The sequence below is a fragment of the Lissotriton helveticus genome, chromosome 5_1 (assembly GCF_964261635.1).
Source record: "Lissotriton helveticus chromosome 5_1, aLisHel1.1, whole genome shotgun sequence".
NCBI lineage: Eukaryota > Metazoa > Chordata > Amphibia > Caudata > Salamandridae > Lissotriton > Lissotriton helveticus.
Genome location: NC_136065.1, coordinates 1,213,684,717 through 1,213,704,598, shown reverse-complemented (window position 1 = coordinate 1,213,704,598; position 19,882 = coordinate 1,213,684,717). Strand labels below are relative to the sequence as shown.

The window sequence follows — 19,882 nt, the reverse complement described above, 5'->3', positions numbered from 1 at the left end:
TTTGAAAAAATATATATTGGGCTACATTGGGCTATATATATGTTAGAGCCCAAATGTAGCCCAATGTAGCCCAATGTAGCCCAAAGATGGCCACCAGAGACAAAAAAATCAAATGTAGCCCAAATATCAGCCAGATGTAGCCCAACTATAGCCCAATGACAGAATGTCCCAGAGTGTTCTAAAGAACAACTAGAGCGCTAACAGTCTTACTTATGACAAAAGTATGGCACACCTGAAGTCATCTTGATTGGAATAAAGTGTTAACACTTAAAACATTTAATTTGCAAAGGAACAAAATTCAGGTACTGTTTCCTTTACTCTCTTTGTCCTTTCTCTTTCTCACTCCCCATGTCTTATCCTAATTCAATTTTTCCCCCTCTTTCACCCCTCTTTACTTATACTACCTGGTCTTTTCTCACTTTCCCTCATCGTTCTTCATTTATCCCCGTTCCGCCACTACCCTTCATTCCCCATTTTTTACTGTCCTTTCTTTTTCTTTTAACAGCCAGTCACATTCTCCCAGTATCTCGACTTTAGTGTTCTTCCTCTCTCTTCCTTTCTTTTGCTCCTTTAGTCATTTTACTTTTCTCACTTTCATCCAATTACACCTTCTCTATTTTTTACTATGTAATAAACAATCCCTCTGTGTTCATCCTGTAGCTCTTTTTCTCTTAACATAACTCTCTTTGTGTTCTTCTCTCATGCTAACTGCTTCATTAAATTTTTTTTTCTTTTTTTGGGGGGGGGGGGCCCGGTACGCGTACCCTAAGGACAAAAAATGACTGAGATCCTTTAAAAATATAGGTTTGATTTTATATATGAAAGGTAGTTCTAAAAAGAACTGTTTTTTTTCTTCTTTTTGTTGTTGTATATTTTTTTTATTGTTTTTTGAACATTTTGTACTTTTTTTGGCTTTTCAAAACAGTTTTATATTTTTTTTGTATTTTTTATGGGAAGAAACAAAGAGAAAGGGAATTGAAAATGGCTCAACTGGAGCAAAAAACAAAAAATGGAAAAAATTACTTCTTTTTTTTTTGGGGCAATCGTGATTGTCACCAGCAATGACGATGAGCTTTACACTCTTTTCCCCATAGGCCATAAGCTTGCCACATCCAGTACAAGTGACTTTAAAATCACCAAATCGTTCCTGGATACGAGGCATCACCTCTGATGTTTCTGGTCCCGATTGAGTGGGTTGCTTTCTTTTGGAGCTGGTCTTTGAACACTGGGGGAGGTGACTGGCCAGTTCCCTGATCTCTGCACGAGAATAGTTAGCAGGATGCTTCCGGGTCATATGCCGAATCATGGTATTATTACCAAATGAATATTTTTTATCTGGATTGCCCCTTGAGAGTTCTGCACCACAGATTCGACATGTTATCTTGGCCGCATTAACTTTTTTCTTACACTCTGGAAGTGAAAAAAACTCCCATACAATGTGTTCTTTTGGCTTGTATGGGGTATTTTGTTCAGGCAGCCATCTGCTCCCCTCCTCCTCTTCCTCTTCCTCCTCCTCCTCTTCTTCACCACCAATGTATTGTTGTGGTGGTCCTCTTGGTGGTTGTGGTGGTGGTGGTGGTGCAGATGCTCCAGCTGTTGCTGCTACAGTAGCCATTTCAAAGTACAAAAGAATTGTCTCTGTAGATGAAACAGGTCTTCCTCAGTCAAAGGACAAAGTCAGAGTAAGGAAGAAAGGTGGGGGTTTTTATCATTGGTTCAGCACAGTTTTGTTTTCCAAATCAGAAGTGTTATTTTCAGGTCACAAGACCAAGGCTTTACTAATTTGGAAACCAAAACTGTTCTGCACCAATAGAAAGTGTTATTTTCAGGTCACAAGACCCAGGCTGGTCACAAGACCCAGGCATTACTCATTTAGAAACCAAAACTGTTCTGCACCAATAGAAAGTGTTATTTTCAAGTCACATGACCCGACGCGCTTACGCTACGCGCCCCGGGGCGCGCCCGTGGTCGCGTTCCGGGGTGCGCCCGCGGGTGCGTAGCATAAGCGCGTCAGGACGTTTCGCGATCGTATGCGATCGCGTGCTTTCGGTTGCGAATACGCTGGGTGTCATATGACGCATCACGCGTGTACGCGATACGTCACGATGTTATTCTCGTTCGCGGCAATAGCGCTAACGGGACGCTCCCCGGTACGTGCCCAGGGGCGCGCCGTAACATTGCGCTTACCCGTGCGTTCACCGGTACGCGCCCCGGGAGCGCCCCCGGGTTAAAAAAATAATAATAATAAAAATAAAAAATGACTTATTTATAGAATATAAAATTCGTTTTAAAATTTTTCACTTTCTATACCTATAAAGATTTGCTTTTAAAAAACCTATTAAATTCACTGAAAAAACCATAGGTTTCACACCTGTTATAGTTAGCTGGAAGTTTTACTCGCATAAAACCATTGAAATTCCCACGTTATAGTTAGTTGGACTCACTATAACTTGCGCGTGCAATGCACTGCTGATGACATCACATATTACATCACTCATGACATGGTCAGTGACATCACTCATGACATCACTGATGACACCATCCTTGTGACACAGTGACAGACCTCCTTTCACTGTAATATAATCCTTGAAACACATATTCAAAAATAGAAACTATAATTTTCAAAAAAATGGTGATACCCATACCAGTTACAACAACCAATTCAATAATTCCACCATCTATATACACATGCACTCATTCACCAACAGTTCAATATAGTCACTCATACATATACTGCTCTCATCATATGTAGTGATACACCTATACATCCTGTTACACACCGACAGTCATCCAAAAGATACTCTCACACATACTCACACATGCAAATAAACTATTGAACATCCATTTATTTGCATATACAGCTATACACACACTACCACCTTACTTCTAAGGAACCTTATACATACTTACTCTCTTAAACAATCACTTATAGAAACACATACTTATTTAAACAGGAACTCTTACAATCCCTCACTCTCACATATACTCACTTATATACATCAATATTCACATATACTACATTAAAACATATGTAGTTACTGATAAAGACACTAGTGAGACAGTGATTCACTCACTAACACACACATATACACAGTCATCCACCCATACAGTCCTGCACATATGCTGTCTTCAAAACACATACAAAGAGAGAGCCAGTCATTCATGCATCTATGTGCTAAGTAATACCTCCACCAAACCATACAAACACTCATACTGATACTAAGAAAAACATCTAATAACCTATATACATACACATGTACCTACTCACCAACCCATGCAGCCACTTATACACAAAGTGAAACACTACTACATATATTTAAATATTTAAACATTACTCTCTAATATATGTATTCACTAAGATACACTTAATAAACCAGTTAACCAATCAATTAAAAAAAAAAACATCCATATAAACACTTATTTAAACATTTATTCCTCCATCAACTTTTACATATACATATATAACACATATTTATTTTTCAGAAAGACACACATTCACTGGATGGTGTCATCAGTGATGTCATGAGTGATGTCACTGACCATGTCATGAGTGATGTAATATGTGACGTCATCAGCAGTGCATTGCACGCGCAAGTTATAGTGAGTCCAACTAACTATAACGTGGGAATTTCAATGGTTTTATGCGAGTAAAATTTCCAGCTAACTATAACTGGTGTAAAACCTATGGTTTTTTCAGTGAATATATATATATATATATATATATATATATATATATATATATATATATATATATATATATATATATATATATATATTCAATACAGCTATATGTCGACATTACTTCATAACAAAACAAAAGACACCTGGTACAATCAAATTCAAATATGCAGCTATTGTACGTTTTTCGTAATATACAAGTAGTAAAATAAAAAGCCAGAAGAGAAGCATAAATATTGACAATGTGTGTGCTAAATAAGGAAGGACCCTAAACAACAGGAGAAAAATGACAATAGCTGTATTTGATGTCAATGCTGTTGTTTTTGGAGTCTATGTTGAGATAATTAGTAATGTTTGAAAACATACTAGAGAAGAAGAATACATTTCACAGCCCCCAGTAGGCACACAGGCCTGAAACTTTCTCAAAGCCAGAGGATCGATTTTTTTTTTTTTTTTTTTTGCAGTTTTATATAGCGCGAACTAGACCCGAACCGAATCAGGTATCAGAGCGCTTTACATAGCACCAGTTACGTTACATGAGGACACACTTTCATTTTAGGCACACACGAACTTGTAATGGAGACAAATCTCACATAATAGAGTTAAATCAAATAGTCAGAAATAGTCGGAATACGTCATACAGGTTGTAGTAGGTGGACAGAATGGCTGTGGCATTCAATTGAGTCTGTAAGAACAGAGGTAGAAAGTGGAGTAAAGGTCTAGCAAACAGCACTGGACATGGTCCTCTGACAAGACAAGTAAAATGCAGTCTGGAAGCAATGACAGATTTTCAAGGCCTTGAAATCAGTCATGGTTGACAGAGTGCAATCTTTGGTTCTCTTCTGGTTTATTATTTACTCATACTACCGAAAAAATATTTAAACGTATACAATATATACATAGGAGAAAATGATTGTCTGTTATTAAGTAATGAACTAATGAATATATTGTAAATCACCGCAGTCATTCTACCGGAGGAAGGCTACAGCCTGTATCAATTATTTTAAAACATCCCGCAAGGAGTACTTATCATTAGAAGCGATTCACTTTAAGAAAGAACATATAACATACAGAATTGTTCATGCATTTTTTAAAAACCCTGAAGAAGGAAATGTTTTTCGCGAAACATGTGTTAGCTTGGTTGTATTTCTTTGTATCTGTTAAAGAGATTTTGTATCAAAGCTTGGCGGTATTTCCCTGTATTAGTGGAAGAAGATGTTTGTATTCATTTGAAGAATGAACACAATGAAGATGAATTTTGTGAACATGCAAAGAAAAAATTTGAACAATACATATGTTAAATGAACTTTGTCAGAAGAGATTTGTAATATTCTCAGTACATGATTCAATATAGTAAATATATACGGTTACTCTATTTGACTTTGAGAGTTAGCATACCATGCACCACTTGACTAAAACTTCTGGGACTGAGGGCTTCATCCAAGTACGCAATGTGACACCATAGGCTAATGATCATACAACACAGGCTATCAAAAGGGGCCCTTTTTATCCCTTAACAGTGGTTCGGATTCTATGCTTTGATTTTCACTTTCATGTGTAACAATTGTTTAAGGTTCCTGCAGCTCAGATGAAAGCTCAAATTGAATTAGTTAATCCACCCATAAGTCACTTTGGGAAATTCTAGATAGACAGAACAGTCAAGCTTGCTGCATTCTGTACCAGGAACCTAGACGCTCGTTTCCCGCCAGAACACTTTTTTATCCGACTGGAAGCTAATGAGCCCCAAGGACTGGAGGACTTTGCCTAACCTTTCCGGCGCTATCTACGCCATTCCTTTCTGCCCGTATTTGATGCCGCTCGCATCCTGCTGAAGTTACGCCCCGGCATCCATCCGGCTCTTGTGGTCTATATTATCCTTTGATTTCACCTTAGAGGTGACCCGGCTCCACCAGCCCTCTGGATTTTACCTGCAGTGTTGTTTCACTGAACGTTATACATCCGTTGTTTGATCTTGTGGACCCTGTTGCCACTTTGCGTCCTCTATTTGCAGTATCTTGATCGTTTTGAGCGATTCAGGTTGGCGAGATCATACTGTGCTTTGACCTTCCATCCTGTGCTATCTCTATTTGTCCTAAAGGTACCCCCCACATCTGTCTCCACGGAGACATTCGCCCTGAGGAAGGTGAGACCTGTAATAGGTCATACACCGAAACGCGTGTCGGCACCGCCATGAAGAAAACTCGAGGAGTCACCACATATATTTATATTTGTATAAATTGTTTTTTGTTTGTACATTGCCCTAATTTCGGGTCAGACTTCTGGACCCTATAATCTTTATCAAATGAACCCTAAATGTGTTCTTGACAATTGATTTTTTGTCAACTTTTTGACAAATTGATACACATGTAGGAACTTCATTGTTATTTATGACTTAACTATTACTTTGGCTTCTCCCCTTTTTTCAGAATAGTTTTAACCTTTGCGGTTATGATAGGAACCCATAGGATCAAGACGAATGAGATTGAATGTATGAGGGTTATGTGTTGTGTTTGAATGGTTGAAGGATTGACTTGTTGGGATGTAAATGTAAATGTTTTTGAGCTTGTAAAGCGCACTGCTACCCGTCCATAGGTTTCCTGGCGCTGTATAACTCTGGGGAACCCGTCCTGGCTTTCCTTGTGGGATGGTCCCTTGCTGGGAGTCCCCAAGGTGGAGCCAGGCATCCCCGGAATTGGTGGGGCCGTTGTGGAGATTAGGCAAGCTAATGCCCAGAGTTGCCGAGTGGAATCCCTGATTAGAGTAAGCACCGAAGCCAGAATTATCGAGTCCGCTGACCAAGGTCCACGACCCTGCCGCGACGGGAATTGAACCCTGGTCCCGGGCCGACTTCTGCTCTCGGGCCTGCCGCCTCTAACCAGTGAGCCACACTACTCCACACTACTACTGGGATGTGTATCTTTTTCTTTTTTGTTATACAGCATCAATGAATATTTACTAATTGTATTTTCAAATAAATGCTGATTAAAATGAATCTATGAATACGTTCTATCTTTGCTCTTAGGCCAGTGCTTGCTGGGAGGGAGATTTAATTCTTGGCGACTTTATTAGCGCCTTTGAGTCAACTCGGCGGATACTTTTTTTGTATTTTGATTGCCCTATTACCCTGAGTCTCCGCCCCCATTTAATTTCAGGGGCCCCCTTGTTCTAGAAGAACAGTGAAGTTAACCAGTCTAAACCTACGTTTTTAAACGTGTTTAATTTAATGTAATATTCGTCCTTAGCCTTCCTTTAACTGTGACTTCAGGTTTTCCTCATTGGTACCAACATGTGACTATTATGGTTGCCTATTAATATGGGATATCATTATGCCTTTCATTGCGTGGATGTTTGTGCTAACACACAGGAACTTTAAACTTAGGGGTCCTCCCTCTGACAAGTACATTAACACTTCAAGATCTTCGATTTCAATGCAAACTTCAAACATAAAATATTGCAGACTTGAGCTTCAGTGCTGCCAAATGTAACGATAAAAAAAGATTCAAATGTAGCAGCAGTACAAGAAATGAGAGCCCACTATTCCTTACATTATACGCGAATCAGAAATAACAGAAACTAAGAGGTCAGTTACAATTTATAGATTCAACACAGAACATTTCAGTAAGGAGAATATATACAAATGATGTTAAAAAACATGAAACCTGATACGTCAGATTCAATTTTCCAACACACAACAAATTAAAAAAAATTCCTTCATATGGCTCAGGAGACCCCAATGACGTTGAGCACTTATTTGGCTTTGTTCAGCCTCTTACGGAAGGCTCTTGGGGTGCACTGAGTGGGGATGGTAGTCTACTTCCATCTGCTAATTCTGATATGCTTTCTCTGCCACAAATGGCGATGTGGGCTAGTGCAGCTTTTGCTGATGTTATAAAGAGAGCTGCTGATGTCTTGAAAGTGCAGCTTCAGTGACTTTGTTATCTGATCCCTTATCTGTTTCATCAGGGTATGACAGGTGTTGAACCCTTACCACCCAATGGAGAGTCTCTGTATGATATTCTTCTGGGAACGTGGACCAGGTCAGTGACCGGAGCCTCTGTTGATCGTACCATTTCTCATCACCTTCGTCCTGCTCCGGACGCCCCGGTCTCTCTTTCTCGACACCCTACTGCTTAGGGGTTCGTTGCACAAACTGCTACGACTATGCTGAATCCAGAAGTTTCTCCTTTACTTCCATCAGGTAGCGCATCTAGGTGGTTGGATCTGTGTGGCCGGAATATCTTAGCTGTGGTTAGTTCAGTCTTGAGATCGTTAGACACCTCTTGTGTCTTAGGCATGGCTTATTATGCTTTATGGGGCTTTATCACCCATCTGCTTCCTTCCCTTCCTGAAGGGGGTCAGGGCTGAACTCTTTCAGCTTGCGCAAGATGGAAGTGAAATGGCAAAGTTTAATATTATGTCGGCAATGGACACAATTGATTCTATTGGAAGAGCCATTGTTCGGTCTGTTGCTCTTTGCAGAAACGCTTGGTTGCGCGAGGCTAAATTCCCCAATACGTTTCGGAAGAGTTTGAAAGATATAACCTTTGAGGGGCTTTTTTTTATTTGACAGCCCTGCATATTCAGCTATACAACGCCTCATGGCTGGTCATTTGTAGTAAGGTCTTTTGCTTTTCTTTTATAGAGCCACAGTCGTGGATCTTTAGGTTTAAGGATTCAAATCCGGCTTCTGCTGTTGTTGCACTTTGTGGTTTTGAAGTATTAAGCACTACTTCTTTCTTACTGTGAGAGAGTTTGAATCCGGATTTGAATATTTTAATCTCCAGATTGTCTTTGCAGCTGCGTAGCTGGTTTGATCTTTCATTTTACTCTTATGATGAGCTTAGTCGCAAGAGCTCATACCCTTTTTTGGGTATACGTCTTACTCTATGTGGAGTATTGGTTTGCAATTGTATAGCTTTTTTAGGTGTACTACTTACATGGTCTATTTGTTTGCGATTAAATAGTTTTCTCTGAGTACCCTATCTTCAGCGGGCATCACTCAGCTATACAGCTTAGTCCTTCAAGGACTCCATTATATGCTCTTTTAAGGGCTGTTGTTGTGAGCCTATAGCCATTCTTTTCCTCTGAGATACTCATTTTGGGGTTTTGTTACATTTACACGCCCCACTGGTTTTTCTTAGCCAGGGGAATCAGTGCAGTTTATTTTCTCTTCTTGAGCGGACAGCATATTTAATATGAGTGCTTCAATTTTTGAAGAGTTGTGCTGGTAAATAATTCAGAATTTGTGGTTGTATTCTTTGGAATACATGAGTTAGCGGATTCCTCCTTTGTGGGAGGGTACAGGTAATTCATTTGTTAAATTTTTGAACATGGCAGTGTGAACTTTCTGTCTTAAGTTGTCCGATATGCAATGCTTGGAACAGTTAAGGCTGTTTTCGGTCAAGAATTACATGGTAGGAGGTTTTTAGGCTTTATAGAAAGCTCTTCTTGTTATTCTATTACAATGTTTTCAGCATAGGTTATTCTGACTGACGGTTACATATTACCTGTCTTCTTGAGGTATGAATCTAATTCTCCCTGTACATAACAGTCCTTGAGAAATCATGGCTACTGCTTCTTGAAAAAGTGTAAATGATATAGATATAGCTATAGTTGTTATATATATATATATATATATATATATACATACAGATAGTCAGACTTGCAATCAAATTTTGTTTTGTATCACAAGTGTGGTAGTATGTGATTGTTGCTGGCAAGGATTCGTTTTTATGTATTGGTTCTTTTTAATGTTTTTAATTTTCTTTATGATATTTTTGGTACTGCACTAATAGGTGTGATTTGGACCGATTTTCTCAGTTCTGTTTAGCTAATATGTATAAAGAGAATACATGGCTGCGTGCATATGTATAACACATGTTTGGTCTTCAATGTTTAAAAAAAAAAAAAAGAAGAACAGAAAGAGGTTTTATTGTGAGATATGGTTGTTTCTCTTTTCTCGCTTGCCATGGTGCCTCGAGCATTTTCTCGACTCAGAGTCATCTTAAGACTGTCCAACCACTGCACTGAAGGTCATGTGGGGGCAAGCTTTGCAGATCCTTGGGTTCCGGTAGTAGAAATTGGCCTGTGAAATTTTGTGAGTTGACGGGTCACTTGGAGTGTCTGGTGGCACATATATATATAGGCCCATATATACATATTTGTGGCAAAATGTTATACATATGGCATTATTGATGAATAACTATACGAGATTCAAATCTGTTTGGTGTCATTTTAACTTCTTTACAGTGCATTATGTAATCAGCGAGTGGTCGTTTTGTTCAAACAAAATTCTTTATACCAGGGAGGTTCATCTTCTTGGTGTACGGATTATGTCTCCAGTTTTCGCGTTGATGTTCATTCATCTTGGTACAATGTGAATAAGTTCTGAGAGCCCTTCTTTTTGGATTTTATCAGGACAGTTCTTTCTCTAATATTACTTTGTCGTCGTGAAGAATGAGGATTACATGGCTTTTGTCTTGCACTTGGCCCTTTTGGTCAACGAGTTCTCTTCCCCTTAGGGGATGGAGGATAATGTCTGATAACTGTCAGATAGTTGTTTAAGGGTTTACCCCTTTTCCCTGTAGGCCCAATTCTTTCGGACCTGTAGGGTTGTTTAATATTTATATGTTCTGTGACAGTGATTAGGGATTCAATTAAGGGTCAAGTCCTTGTTCTGCTATTCCTACTTATATTTGGTTGGTTGTTAGTTATGACTGGCTGGTTCTCTTTGAGAACTTTCATGGGATTCGTTTTCAGACCCTCCTCCAGGGGGGTATAGATGTAGTATTTAATTCAAAAGTTCAGGAATCTGCAGCTAGATGTTTTTATCAGATGTGCAAGTTACTTACCTTCGGTAACATAATATCTGGTAGAGACACAGTCCAGCCGCAGATTCCTTAACACCCTGCTCATCCTCCCCACTCTGAGAAAAACATGAGACAAGGATTATACCCTGTTTTAATACTGGTTTATACACCAGTGGTCACTATCTCACATAATGGTGGTTCAACAAAAAAGCTTGTTGTTGTCTCATGAGTCTAGTCTTGGTATTATCATAACTATTACTTCCATTGGTGAGTGATCTGTAGAGTGGGAGGTGTTTTCCTTTGCAAGGCTGGTTATGCTTTATGTTGCAGGGTTATATGTAGCCTTCGCTTCGTATGTTAATGTGGGGTTTTTACCTTAAACTCTTTGACTGGTATTAGCATACCATTTCTTGTTTATTTGCAATTAGTGTTTTAAAGATTTTGATCTATTTTGGGCACACTGTTTCCCCAGCCACTTTCTAAGGTGGCTCTGCGTTCTGGCGCAAACGTTTTCACGGAAGAAACTGACGTCCTTGCGATGAAGAGGACTTATATGGCACTGCTGACGTCACATCCGGTGAGGATTTCATTTTGGTTCCGTACGGCACCGTCCCCCGGCGTGCAGAGGTGCTGTTGAAAAGTTTCCGGGTCCAGTCTGATGCCTGGGGAGAATTCCAAAGTTAAGGAACTCTCAGCTAGACTATGTCTCTACCAGATATTACGTTACCGAAGGTAAGTAACTTGCACATCTCAACACCTTTAGGCACTTAATAAGCTTCACATATTCAGGTGCTTCTCACACTGCCCCAAGCACCTCCCAGCTCTCAATACTGCAAATAAAGCCTAAAAAGCAGATCCTCAAATGCAAAAGTGATTACTATATCAAACCCATCACTGACGTCACAATGAGAGCAAAGCCTTATTCATCACAATGTAAGACTGCATAAATCCAATTCCCACCACCTGTCAGCCTCTACTCCACTGAAAGACCAACATAAGCCAATTCTTTGTTGATAAAATCAACAGTATTTACGATATGACAGCCTCACAGTTCAAGTCGCTCTGTATGACGACCAGTCTAAAATCTCTGAAACAATCAAACATGTGAAGTGCAGCACACACCACCCTTCTTTTCTCTGTTAGGTCCCATGAAAAAGCAGGAGCACGACAACTTCAAGCTAGAATCAACCAACACAACCCCAACCCCACCCCCCACAAGTCTACCAATCAGGCAAATGTCCCTTTGCAGTAGAGAAACTGGAATTCTGCGGTCATTAACACTGCCTGAAAACGACTAACAATCCTCTTTGCCCTCCTTAATCTCTAAGTGGCATTCATGATTCCATCCGCCTACAAAAATATCATTCAAAATGATCTTGTTTCTCCCATATACAGATGGAACTCTTCCAAGTCAACCCAACAACCCGTCAAACAAGAACTTCTCAAGATCCCATTTTTGTCCTGGAGATTTTCAAACTTTTCTTTGGGGCTTTGAATCACACAGGCAGCTTAAGTCATCACCCTAAACTAATAAGCAAAAACGCACAGCCTTATCTCAAGTTGTCTTTAGTCTCTGACATACAGCACCCAAGAGAATGTTTGGACATTAAAAAATGTGGAATGTCAACAGTATTTCCAAAGCCCTACCAAAAGGGATTCCCTGGTTAGCAAAAGTGGCAGTTCATATAACAAATCAAAGTCTCACTAAACAACATGCTTTTAGAGGGTATGCAGACTTTGTGCTGCTTTTATTACGCCAACTTACATTGACACCAGCACTGCCGGGATTAACCGCTTCGATGCTCATGACGGAATGGTTCAGTCATGAGCATCGGTGCCCCTGTGCTCATGACGGAACCATTCAGTCATGAGGCCATGGGCACGAAATCCCTCTGCTGCAGACAGCAGAGGGATTTCCTTCTCTCTCTCTCAAAGCCTCGGAAGCTGGGGAAGAGCTTCCCCAGCTCCCGAGGCCCCCTCCCTGGTTTCTGTGCAATGACGATCAGCGTGCACGTCGCGCTGACGTCACTGCCTTTAGGCTCATTTCATTTCAGTTTCACTTTCTCAGTGCTCAGGGGGGCTATCTCAGCCCCCCCGGGTACGTAGAAAGACGGGAGAGGTATCATTGGAGGGCGATCTCCAAGCAGGGATCCACCCACTAGACATCAGGAGGGGGGAGTGGCCCCTTGGGCAAGGGCTTTTGCTCCCCCAAATAGATTTGATTGGGGCAGATGGGAGCATTAGCCCCCAATCTGCCCCGTCGAAGGGAGGGGAGGGGGCAAAAAGCCCAGGGATTTTTTGGGGGCAAATTTGAATTAGGGTGGGGGCTGCCCAAAATGGGCATGCCCATGCCCCCGCCTCCTCCCCCGCAAAAATTACAGCCTTCCTGCCCCCCCTGGGGGGCTGATGGGGCAGTAGCCCCCAATCTGCCCCCCCCCGGGGGCAAAAAGCCTACTAGATGCCAGGGATTTTTTTGGGGGGGCACATTTTAATTAGGGTGGGGGCTGCACAAAACAGGCATGCCAGTGCCCCCACCCGCGACAATTACAGCCTTTCTGCCCCCCCTGGGAGGAAGATGGAACAGTAGCCCCCAATCTGCCCACCCCAAGAGGCAAAAAGCCCACTAGACGCCAACGAATACGCTGGCTTTTTTATGCGTGGGGGCTGCCCAGAATGGGCATACCAATGCCCCCCCAAAAATAGCCACAGGGTTTCTGCCCCCCTTGGGGGCATATTGGGGCAACCCCACCTCCCCAATATCCCCCACCAGGGTGGCAGAAAGTCGACAGGCACAGATTTGTTTTTAGCAATATACCTACCTGTGGATTTGGGGCCCTAGCGCAGCCGGCACATAGGGAAACCCAGCAAACCTGTATATTTTTTAAGAACTAGACACCCAGGGGAATCCAGGATGGGGTGTCTTGACTGGCTCTCATCAGGTTCTGTTACCCAGAATCCCTTGCAAACCTAAAAATGTGTAAAAAAAAAAAACACATTTTCCTCACATTTCTGTGGTGGAAAGTTCTGGAATCTGCGTGTGTCCACAACATTTTTCCAACCCCGCGTTCCCCAAAGTCTTCCGAGAAAAATGATACCTCACTAGTGTGGATAGGCCTAGTGCTTGCGACAGGCAAGGGCCCAAAACCTATTGAGGTGACATCAAAATTACCTGTCACAAAACAACCTGGTTTTGCAAGGGAGGTCCCATGAGTTTTTGGCCCCGGGCTTGGCGGGCATCTAAAGAAACCTACCAAACCCACACATTTCTGAAAACTAGACATCCGGGGTAGTCCAGCGAGATATGGCCTGCGTGGGTCCCCCAATGTTTTCCTACACAGAATCCCCTGCAAACCTCAAATTTAGCTGAAATATCAGTTTCTTCTCAAATTTCTGTGTGGGAAAGTTCTGGAATCTACGCGGATCCACAAATTTCCTCTAACCCAGCGTTCCCCCAGGTCTCCCGATAAAAATGATACCTCACTCACGTGGGTCGGTCAAGTACCCGCGACAGGCAAGGGCCCAAAACCTACTGAGGCGACATCAAAATTTCCTATCACAAAACAACCTGGTTTTGCAAGGGGGTCCCAAGAGTTTTTGGCCCCGGGTTCGGCGGCCATATAGAGAAACCTACCAAACCCACACATTTCTGAAAACTAGACACCCGGGGGAGTCCAGAGAGGTATGGCTTGCATGGGTCCCCTAACATTCCCCCCCCAAATAGCCAAAAAAAAGGCTTAGCACAGTGGGGGAAAAGGCCTAGCAGCAAAGGGGTTAATTAAACAGAGGTGTAGTTGTGGAAATGGCTGGGGGCAGGGAAGGAAGGGAAACAAATGGCAGGGGGGAACCCAGTGTCGAAAGTGTGTTGGTATTTGTCCTACGGTGAAATGTCAGCAAATCCTATTAGAGCATTCCTGGTCATTCACTCCGAGAATACAAAGTCTGTGGTAGTCTTCTGCCTTTCAGTCAGAAAACATTATAGGATTAAAGCTTGTGACCAGCCAGATCTGCTCAGAATCAAACACGTCTTCCCAACCCACATTTTGCACCCTAGAGTGGAAGCTGTCATTCTCTGGCACATCAAGAAGCTTCTATAATGATCTCCCAAAATCTATCTTTAACACTCTGAAAGACCACTGCACTCTTCACTACTTGACAGCAAAAGTACATCCACATCACCCCACCCTGCATGCTTTTCACTAATTCAACCTCCCTGTGTATATCAACTTCAAATCACTCTACACCACCAACCAGGCCATACTCGCCAGTAAACTACACTATTAGACTCCGAAACGCTTCCTGCATGGCCATTCCCACATCACAAAAGGGATGAAACTACAAAGTCTCCCAACCAAAGAAACAGAAAACAAGGTCACAACTGACATCCCTTCCACATCTCTCATCAACCAACTGGCCTTCTCTTGCCGTCAATTCCTTCGCAAACACACACAATATATGTGTGTATGCTTTAGCCTGTATTCATACATGCATCTTTAACTCACAAAACTAAGCGTATATTCATGGTTCTCAGTAACATACTTCACCGATCCTCTGGGCAAGGTGTGCACTATGTCAGGGGTGACCAACGTAAGTCAAGGAAAGCCAAATTCATTACAGATTTTCATGAGCTCCAGATACAATAAATATAAAAACAATGAATCTTAATTAAACTAATTTACTTGATCAATGATTATTCTGACATACTAGACTGGATCCAACCCTCGTTGAACAAGCTAGATATCCCTACACTATATAAACATTGCTTACAAAAATGATAACATTGAAGGCTGTCACAGCACATAGTACATACCCTCTCTCATATGTAAGCATACATCAGTCTAGCCTGTGGTACTCACCAGGTCTGGCCTCAAAGGTCCCATTACTACGGCTGCACCAGAGTGCCCGGTCCCCATGTTGCAGGATGTAGTGATCCTTAGCTTGAAAAAGCTCCATGGTCCAAAATGCAAGTTTTGAGTGGGTAGAAAATGGTGAGCGGAGAAGGCAGTCAAGTCATCAGTTGACGGAGCCCAGAGCAGCACCGAAATCCTAAGTGTAAACAAAGCACAGACTTAATGTAATCCGAAGAAAATTAAGTAAGAGGATCTAGGCCCTAGAACAATGATACTCAAAGTACAGCCCGAGAGACGCATTCGGCCCTCCCGATCCTTAGATGCGGCCCCTGGTTGAACAGCAGCACTAGGCTGTTGTTTACTTTACAAAGCACTAATACTCATACATATATTAATAAATGGTAAGCATTTATGTACATTCAAACTGAAATAACAAAATAGAAGCACACAAGCTGTTCGGCACCACTTATCTTTAAGAGCACTTTAATTGTTAAAGACATCTTGAAACAAACGTGTAAAAATATGAGAAGTCCCTTAAAAATTCAAAAAATCATATTTCACAAACCTGCAGAAGCATTTCACCTTAGTACATACAATTATAAAAGTACATTGCATTTTTTTGTGACAGTTTTCAAACATGAATTTAGAAACATTCATGCCTCTACACCCCCCCCCCCCCCCCCCGCCACACCCGACAACAATGCCAATAGGCAAAGTGAAATAAAACAATAGTCATGGATCACACTGTTTGGTCAAGTGCACAAGCTGGGATTGATCCCAGGTGTAATTATACCACTAGATGTACATTATATATGCTTAGCTTCCCCTACGCCCACTTTATACCTCCCATGCCTCGACTGCCACTATGTTGGCATCAATGAGGCCCTCGGTCACAGCACAGATTAACTTTTTGGCCCCTAGCAAAATGTTTGTGAGTACCATGGGCCTAAATGATAGAAGCTAAAGGAGGGATATTCATGTAGCCTTAAGGGGAATAAAGCCAAAGAGAGGACTGTGGAGTGCTCATTATGAACTGAGTCACGGCGACAGATTATGGGGAACCCCAAGAGTGAGTGAATAAAAGGAAAAACCTTAGAAGAGAACTAAAGAAAGCAAGCCAAAGGACAAGTTGTTGAAAGGAAAAAAGGAAATGAGTCAAATAGAGACTGGGTTAAGCCCAAAAGAAACTATGCTGAATGGACAGACCGAGTTGAATCCAAGGAAAATTGAGTCAAAGGTAAAGACGGATGTTCGTTTAAGAGGAACTGAGCCAAAGAGGCAGAGTGAAGTAATCTCAAGAGAAAGTGAGTCAAAGGGAAATATTTGAGCGAGACCAAAAGGCAGCGAAATAGAGGGAGAGATGGATGTGAGCCTAGGAGGAAGTATAACCAACATCAGGTTAAAATCCTTGATGGAAAAAGGAAGAGAGCAGAGACAAAGGAAGACTCAAAAAAGACAAAGATGTAATTTCACTAGAAGGTAGGTCATAGCAAAGTTCCAGACAAGAACCCCAAAGCCTTACATATATTGCAAAAGTGGGTGGAAGTGGGATAAACTGAGGGGGAAGAGGTTGGGTACAGGCACACATTATGTATGTGTGCGAGTGGTAAGGAAATAACTGATGCCAAGAAACACTGTGTGCAGTATATTAGGGTGGGCGGTTAGTTAGCTGATAGTGTAGTAGGTGATGAGCAAAACTAGGTAAGCTGAATGTATCCTATTTTGTAGTCTAAATCCAGAATGCTTTGGTGAGTAGAAAATGAAACAACTAAGAATGTTCAAATGAGCTGTCTGGTAGTTTGAAGGTGGGGGATGGTCTGGGTATCGAAATCTCTCTGGTTCATATATGTTAAGGAGGTACATCGTTTAGATGTGACGCCCGTGGCAAAGAACTTGAGGGGTACAAAAATGAATAAGGGACTGTAGCAGGGGATTGCTACTTAATAGTTGGAATGCTCTGAGCATAAACTAATGAACGTATAGTTGCTGGAAGCACGCTTTGGATAGAGGTAACAGGGGGAGCTCTGGGCAGGAATGCCTGGAAGATGATGGGGAAGTGCTGGATCTGGTCGGGGATCCTTGAAGCGTTACAGCAGACTGAGTGGAATATGGGCAGAAGCTGCTAACGGAATACAGTAGGTCATGTGAAATCTGGGCAGGGACTGCTGAATGTTACCGGAAATGGTAAACAACCTTTTAGTTAGGGACAACAAAGTACATGCCTGTGTCCGAGACTTTGCGTACTTTTCCCACTGCATGTGTCTGAAGGAAAGCTTGCCCATAGGTTGTTTTGTGCAGTTGATAAAAGTCGATGGTTTACTCTTGCACCTGAAGGGGACCTAATATATTATGATAAACGTTTGCAAGTAATAGGAATGATCGTTGACAACTGAAAGCGACCTGAGCACAGCATGTAATGGCGATCCCAGACATAAGAAATGAAATGAAATGAAAAAGGCACTTGTAAAGCGCATGGCTACCATGAGGCCTCCCTGCGCTAAGACATATGATGGAAGTACCCAATATAATGGCAGCACCTGATAGCTGGTGGAGGAATCTGACAACCAATAAATTCACGACAATCAAGACCGTATCGTCCCATGTGGGTCAGCATTAATTGTAAGGACTGGTAGAAAAGAACAATCTAGCTCAGAATAAAATTACAGTATCTATCAAAAAATGAAAACTGACATTTGTGTACATTACTATTTTCAGAAAGTCTAAAGCTGTCAGTTAGGGACAAACTATTTAATAAAAATGTCAAAAAGGTAACACAGGACTTTAGTAACTTTCAACTTCCACAAGCAACTGTGCTACAAAATCTCCCTTTTCCCCCCAATACATCTTGGGAGTGAACCCCCATAGCCGCCCTGCATAAGAATAACTAACTTGCTTACCCACATTTGGTGCAGTTAGGATTTTACACCACAACCAATTTGAAAATGAACCAGATGTCAATGGGACAAGGAGAGACCTTAGTATAGGGAACAGTGTCAACCTGTGACGGGATCATGGATAAGCACATATGGAATGAAAGCCCTTGGCATGGCCTTTCTGCGAGTTCAGAAGAGCTTTGTGCATTGAAAAGCACAAGGGAAGAGAGAGGTGCTGTAGACATTGGCAGATGAAGTGGTTCGTGGTGTGGTGCTTAGCTGTTTGTTGTAAGGACGAAGTACTGTTCAAGAGATAGGGCGTGCTCTAAGCATTTCCTGCTGCGATGTATACTGCATAGAAGTAGAGATTTGTGCTTAGACTGCTTTGTGATGGAATGTAACATGGTTCTATTCGCATTAGAAGTTATGAAAGCAACTCTCAAGCTTACTTGTTTACAAATGTCGTTGAACATGAAACATCTGTGTTAGTGCAATAATTAAACAAACGTGGAAGAGAAAGGGCAATAATTAAACAAACGTGGAAGAGAAAGGGGATATTGGTTTCCTGAAATGGTCTCTATTCTGTACAAGCTCTTGTGGGCCGGGAAGTGCCAAGCCTTATCAAATGCCCCTGGACAATTTGCTGCCCTATACTGTGCATTGGTAGCAGCTATGAGAAGCGAAAGGAACTGAAGAGCGAATGTCCGAGAAATTAAGGCTTCTGGGAAATGAGGGACACAGTTGTAAGGTGAGATCTGACGAGGGACCACTGCTGGAGTCTAGGACCGAGAGTGGAATTGACTGGAATTGGCGTTCTGAATGTGGACCACCCCGAAGAGCAGGTGATGATAAAAACCCCGACAAGAACGAACACATGGAATGGTGAAAATTATAGGTACAACGAGGAACAAGAAGGCCCTACAGGCAGTGGCTTCCTGGTGGACACCCCGCCTTCACTAAGCGCGAGACATTCCAGACACACTATATCACCTGCCCCAGGGCGCGCGCACCTCGCTTCGCGTTGTCCGTTACTGGCTCGCGCACCTCGGTCCACAGCTCCTACCTTTTCGTGATGGCGCACAGGCTGCTCCCGAGACAAGGGGTTGTCCTGATGTATGTTGCTGGTTCGGGCACCTCGGTCTGCAGCTAGCTCCACAGCTAGTGCATGGGCGCGCGGCGCAGTTCTCCTGTTACTGCTCCTTACGCTTCCCGTCTGTCGGGGCTCGCGCTCTAGTTCACGCGCAGACTCCCCTTGTCCGCCGGCTCCCGAGAACGATCGCCCTTCCCACTGCTCCTCACAGAAGCAGTAAGCTGCTTCCTGCTCGCTCTGGTCCTGCTCTGTCCTTTGCTCCCACGTGACTCCCTACGTCAGCACCACAACAACCGGCTGTCAGAAAGCCGAAGCCCGGCCCACACTGCCAGTGACGTCACGCAACGCTGCATACCGGTGAACTTTTGAATGTCAGAGAAGGGGCCGGGTGCTGTCTGAGCCCTGCCTCGAGTCGAAACACTTTGTCGAGTTTCTGAGGTACAGTAGCGTTCCCGAAAGTTTTGGGGGTATTGCATGTGTAAATGTTATGCTTTATTCTAAATAACACCGGGTCACTAATGTTGGTCACATTGATTTAGCTTAGGGACCGCTCCTAACGGTAGGGTAAGCTTTAACGCAAGTGGG

At 42.4% G+C, this 19,882-nt stretch overlaps 1 protein-coding gene across 2 annotated transcripts in view; it reads right to left on the bottom strand.

Moving 5' to 3' along the window:
- Nucleotides 1–19,575, bottom strand: part of INPP5F (inositol polyphosphate-5-phosphatase F) — a 1,146,251-nt gene extending 1,126,676 nt beyond the window's left edge. The window contains exons 1-2 of one of the 2 annotated variants that reach the window (XM_078643924.1): nucleotides 19,271–19,575; nucleotides 15,341–15,530 (exon numbers count right to left, since the gene is read on the bottom strand). In XM_078643924.1, coding sequence (XP_078500050.1) covers nucleotides 15,341–15,437 — 97 coding nt within the window. In that variant the 5' untranslated portion in view covers nucleotides 15,438–15,530; nucleotides 19,271–19,575. Of the gene's footprint in view, nucleotides 1–15,340; nucleotides 15,531–19,129; nucleotides 19,171–19,270 lie in introns of those variants that run through there. The other variant, XM_078643926.1, reaches the window with a different exon arrangement.
- Nucleotides 19,576–19,882: the final 307 nt, after the last annotated feature.